Raw genomic sequence first — 6000 nt, 5'->3', positions numbered from 1 at the left:
CAGGAACTTTGTAATTATACTCCCATGGAGCAGAAGAATGCTCCTCAGCTGTCTGAAGGTAAGCAGAGCCACGCACAGAACACACAGCACAGCTCTACTTGTTTTGTTCAGTTAACGATGAAATGCTTAAATTCCACATCGTATCAAAGGATGGATCTTGTGTGTGTGTGTGTGTGTGTGTGTGTGTGTGTGTGTGTGTGTGTGTGTGTGTGTGTGTGTGTGTGTGTGTGTGTAATGTTACCGGTAGACTCCTAAACGGAGAGGCTCACGTACTTGATATTTGGCATAAACATGGCCATTGAGTCTGGGAAGAACATGGTCGACCTAAAAATTTATTTCATAATATTTTTAAACCATATTTTTACCTCAGCGCATTTCAGCGAGGCATATTATGACCGGAATGGCAGAGCAGCGCGCTGATTCGCTCAGAGCGATCACGTGATGTTCCTTGCTGCCATTAACGCAGTTATGCGTTCGCACGTATTTCAGAGCGAAAAGCGATTCCGTTTTTTCACATTTCAGCGAGGAATATTGCCATTCACACCACATAGGTTTTTTCCCTTTCATCTTTAGATCCATATTTTTTGCCATAACGTAGCGCATTGTGGCTCTCTCGAGCTCGAGTTAGCCAATCACCTGGGAGCATGAGGCCACGTTGGCCATGCCCACGACACGACGCAGATTTGCAATCGATCGCTCAGAGCGATCACGTGATGTTCCTTGCCGCGCGATTGCGTTTTTTCACATTTCAGCGAGGAACATTGCCATTCACATCACATAGGGTTTTTTTTCTTTCATCTTTAGATCCATATTTTTTTTCAGCGAGGAATATTATACACGGAATCCGAATCGGTGGCAGAGCAGCGCGCCGATTCGACGATTCGTGCGCCCTCCCCCCTCCCCTCCCCCTCCCTTCTCTCCTCCCCTCCCCCCTCCCCCTCCCCCCCTCTCCCCTCCCCTCCCCCTCCCCCTCCCCCTCCCCCCTCTTCTCCCTCACGTTTATACACGGAATGCCGGGTACTTCCCCCCCCTCTTCTCCTCTCCCCCCCTCTCCTCCCCTCCCCCCTGTTTCCCTCCCCTCCTCTTCCCCGCCCGCAATGCCGGGTACGTCCCCCCCCTCTTCTCCCCTCCCCCCCTCTCCCCTCCCCTCCCCCCCTCTCCCCTCCCCCCCTCTCCCCTCCCCTCCCCTCCCCCCCTCCCCCTCCCCCTCCCCACCTCCCCCTCCCCCTCCCCCCCTCCCCCTCCCCCTCCCCCCCTCCCCCTCCCCCTCCCCCTCCCTCTCCCCCTCTTCTCCCTCACGTTTACACACGGAATGCCGGGTACTTCCCCCCCCTCTTCTCCTCTCCCCCCCTCTCCTCCTCTCCCCCTGTTCCCCTCCCCTCCTCTTCCCCCTCCCCTCCCCCCTCCCCCCTCCCCCCTCACCCTCCCCCCTCTCCCCTCCCCTCCCCTCCCCCTCCCCCCTCCCTCTCCCCCTCTTCTCCCTCACGTTTACACACGGAATGCCGGGTACTTCCCCCCCCCCTCTTCTCCTCTCCCCCCCCTCTTCTCCTCTCTCCCCCTCTCCTCCCCTCCCTCCCGTTCCCCTCCCCTCCCCTTCCCCGCCCGGCAATGCCGGGTACTTCCCCCCCCTCTTCTCCCCTCCCCCCTCTTCTCCCCTCCCCCTGTTCCCCTCCCCTCCTCTTCCCCCTCCCCTCCCCTCCCCTCCCCCCCTCCTCTCCCCCCTCCCCTCCCCCTCACCCTCCCCTACCCCTCCCCCTTCCCCCTCCCCTTACCCCATTCCCCCCTCCCACTTCCCTTCCCCTCCCCCTACCCCTCCCCCTCCCCCTACCCCTACCCCTCCCCCATAACCCTCCCCTCCCCCCTCTCCTCCCTCCCCCCTCTCCTCCCCTCCCCCTTCTCCTCCCCTCCCCCCTATTTTCCCCTCCCCCTCCCCAATCACCCTCCCTCTCCCCCCTCTCCTCCCCTCCCCTCCCCCCCTCTTCTCCCCTCCCCCCTCCCCCCTCTTCTCCCCTCCCCCCTCCCCCCTCTTCTCCCCTCCCCCTGTTCCCCTCCCCTCCTCTTCCCCCTCCCCTCCCCTCCCCTCCCCCCTCCTCTCCCCCCTCCCCTCCCCCTCACCCTCCCCTTACCCCATTCCCCCCTCCCACTTCCCTTCCCCTCCCCCTACCCCTCCCCCTCCCCCTACCCCTACCCCTCCCCCTCCCCCATAACCCTCCCCTCCCCCCTCTCCTCCCCTCCCCCCTCTCCTCCCCTCCCCCCTTCTCCTCCCCTCCCCCCTATTTTCCCCTCCCCCTCCCCAATCACCCTCCCTCTCCCCCCTCTCCTCCCCTCCCCTCCCCCCCTCTTCTCCCCTCCCCCCTCTTCTCCCCTCCCCCTGTTCCCCTCCCCTCCCCTCCCCTCCCCTCCCCCCTCCTCTCCCCCCTCCCCTCCCCCTCACCCTCCCCTACCCCTCCCCCTTCCCCCTCCCCTTACCCCATTCCCCCCTCCCACTTCCCTTCCCCTCCCCCTTCCCCTCCCCCTCCCCCTACCCCTCCCCCTCCCCCTACCCCTACCCCTCCCCCCTCCCCCATAACCCTCCCCTCCCTCCTCTCCTCCCCTCCCCCCTCTCCTCCCCTCCCCCCTTCTCCTCCCCTCCCCCCTATTTTCCTCTCCCCCTCCCCAATCACCCTCCCTCTCCCCCCTCTCCTCCCCTCCCCTCCCCCCTTCTCCTCCCCTCCCCCCTTCTCCTCCCCTCCCCCCTTCTCCTCCCCTCCCCCCTTCTCCTCCCCTCCCCCCTTCTCCTCCCCTCCACCCTCCCCCTCCCCCCTCTTCCTCCCCTCCCCCTCCCCCTCCCCCCTCTTCCCCCCCTTCTCTCCCCCCCCTTCTCTCCCCCCCTTCTCTCCCCCCCTTCTCTTCCCCCCCTTCTGTCCCCCCCCTCTCCTCCCCTCCCCCCTCTTCTCCCCCCCCCTCTTCTCCCCTCCCCCCTCCTCCCCTCCCCCCTCCTCCCCTCCCCCCCATTCCCGTTCCCCTCCCCTCCCCCGCCCGGCAATGCTGGGTACTTCTGCTAGCTGAAAGCACCCGGCGTTGCCGAGGTTATTTATGAATGAATTTACTACTATAATTCAGCTTTTACTTGCGGCCGTAGAAGAATGACTACTATAATTCAGCTCAGCTTTTAATTGCGAAATGGGCCCAGCCCGGCCGATGCAGCCTCGACCGGCCTCGCCACCTAGCCTATAACCTTCCCGGGGCCCGTCCCGACGTTTTTGGTTCTTTTTGAAGGAATTTACTACTATAATTCAGCTTTTACTTGCGGCTGCAGAAGAATGACTACTATAATTCAGCTCAGCTTTTAATTGCGAAATGGGCCCAGCCCGGCCGATGCAGCCTCGACTGGCCTTGCCGCCTAGCCTATAACCTTCCGGGGGCCGTCCCGACGTTTTTGGTTCTTTCTGAATGAATTTACTACTATAATTCAGCTTTTACTTGTGGCCGCAGTAGAATGACTACTATAATTCAGCTCAGCTTTTATTTGCGAAATGGGCCCAGCCCGGCCGATGCGGCCTCGACCGGCCTTGCCACCTTGCCTTTAACCTTCCCAGGGCCCGTCCCGACATTTTTGGTTCTTTTTGAATGAATTTACTACTATAATTCAGCTTTTACTTGCGGCCGCAGAAGAATGACTACTATAATTCAGCTCAGCTTTTAATTGTGAAATGGGCCCAGCCCGACCGAAGCAGCCTCAACCGGCCTCGCCACCTAGCCTATAACCTTCCCGGGGCCCGTCCTGACATTTTTGGTTCTTTTTGAATGAATTTACTACTATAATTCAGCTTTTACTTGCGGCCGCAGAAGATTGACTACTATAATTCAGCTCAGCTTTTAATTGTCAAATGGGCCCAGCCCGGCCGAGGCGGGCTCGACCGGCCTCGCCACCTAGCCCATAACCTTCCCGGGGCCCGTCCCGACGTTTATTGTATCGGAGGTTTCCTCCTATCTTTCACCGTTCAGGAGATAAGTGCGTGCAGACAAGCAAACAAAAACTTTCTTTTATAATATCGAGAGATCTCGATATATATATATATATATATATATATATATATATATATATATATATATATATATATATGCTACTAGCAGAAGTCCTGGCATTAAGGGGCCAACGAGGCCCCTCCCCGAAGGGGAAAGGTGACCAAGTATGTATAATGATGTAATTATGTGGGTGGAGGCAGATCGGTCAATGTCGCGACGTCGAAGAGTGTCGTTCTCGTTATTATCTGCATTGTTTTTTTTGTGTGTGTGGTGTTTTCTTGGCTGCTTCAATTTACTTTATTTACTCTATGATGTATTTGTGTCATTATATGCAATATTTTAGTTGTTTATATTGTTTTTATTGTTTTTGGTATTGCTGTTATTGTTATTACTGTGGAGTTTCCTTCTTTTTTCTGTGCATTGAGGAGAAGAACTTGACAGTAATTCTGCAGGATTAATGAATTGTCATCCTGCAGGTGTGTAATATTGTCCGCTGGTAATTTTATGTGTATATGTAATATTCTCTTTGTCTATAGATTTTATTTAAATTTACACATTTTAACTGTATATCTGTGTTGTGTTTTTCATACCTGCAAAATGAATTGAAGTTGTAAAAAGCTCTTTAAGGAAATAACAATGTTTTATTTCGCTTTTATTAATCCCTAGGAGTCATTTACACAACGTCTACATATATCTCGAACCATGGTGTCTGTCCTTGCATTCGCCTGTCTCATTTTTGATGGCCGTTTCCTGCACTGCATTTGAAAAGTTGCACACACAGGCAAAGCTCAACATTCATCTTTGAAGTGATGAAAGAACCGACATAAATAATTGTGATGCAAAATGTTGGATGAATTGCTTTCAGAGCTTTAACTCTGAGTGCAACATAATTAACCTTTTTAAAGTCCATGAAATAATTTAAATTGACAGAACGACTTGAACTTTTCCAGGCATTGGGGATAGGTACTTTGACTTGCTTTTCCCATCATTGGAGATGGGTACTTTGACTTACTTTTCCCATCATTGGGGATGGGTATTTTGACTTGCTTTTCCCATCATTGGGGATGGGTACTTTGACTTGCTTTTCCCATCATTGGAGATGGGTACTTTGACTTACTTTTCCCATCATTGGGGATGGGTACTTTGACTTGCTTTTCCCATCATTGGGGATGGGTACTTTGACTTGCTTTTCCCATCATTGGGGATGGGTACTTTGACTTGCTTTTCCCATCATTGGGGATGGATACCTTGACTTGCTTTTCCCATCATTGGGGATGGATACTTTGACTTGCTTTTCCCATCATTGGGGATGGGTACTTTGACTTGCTTTTCCCATCATTGGGGATGGATACCTTGACTTGCTTTTCCCATGATTGGGGATGGATACTTTGACTTGCTTTTCTCATCATTGGGATGGGTACTTTGACTTGCTTTTCCCATCATTGGGGATGGATACTTTGACTTCCTTTTCCCATCATTGGGGATGGATACTTTGACTTGCTTTTCCCATCATTGGGGATGGATACTTTGACTTGCTTTTCCCATCATTGGGGATGGGTACTTTGACTTGCTTTTCCCATCATTGGGGATGGGTACTTTGACTTGCTTTTCCCATCATTGGGGATGGTATGATTGGTATGGGCACCATATTGGAAAAACCAAAAAACTTTCCACCGCTATATCTCAGTGCTGCACAGAAAAAATTGAGACATGGCTCATTGAAAAGAACTCTCCATGGGGAATAAAATATGGTAATGATGATGTCATAATTTGACAAGTACAAAACTTCATCCGATCAAGATGAAATTTATTGAGCGTCATCTGGGGATAAATTGGTGGCAACAAAATTACGTCATCGGTCACGTGGTTTGGCCGCCATATTTGTTTTAACACAAAAGCCTTAAAAACCACCGAAAACACGTTCTGGTGAGGTCTGCAATCTCTGATTGCTCTTTCTGGTTTTATTTTCTTTTTACCGTCACTGGGATGAGT

The 6000-nt window shown here is 53.3% G+C and overlaps 1 protein-coding gene across 1 annotated transcript in view; it reads left to right on the top strand.

Annotated features, from left to right (window-relative positions):
- Positions 1–6000, top strand: part of LOC137428616 (uncharacterized) — a 93355-nt gene that overhangs the window by 69337 nt on the left and 18018 nt on the right. The window contains exon 12 of the mRNA XM_078777293.1: positions 4–58. Coding sequence (XP_078633419.1) covers positions 4–58 — 55 coding nt within the window. The remainder of the gene's footprint in view (positions 1–3; positions 59–6000) is intronic.

The sequence above is a fragment of the Myxine glutinosa genome, chromosome 5 (assembly GCF_964187855.1).
Source record: "Myxine glutinosa chromosome 5, kmMyxGlut1.1, whole genome shotgun sequence".
Classification (NCBI taxonomy): domain Eukaryota; kingdom Metazoa; phylum Chordata; class Myxini; order Myxiniformes; family Myxinidae; genus Myxine; species Myxine glutinosa.
This window is presented reverse-complemented; position numbering and strand designations above follow the sequence as displayed.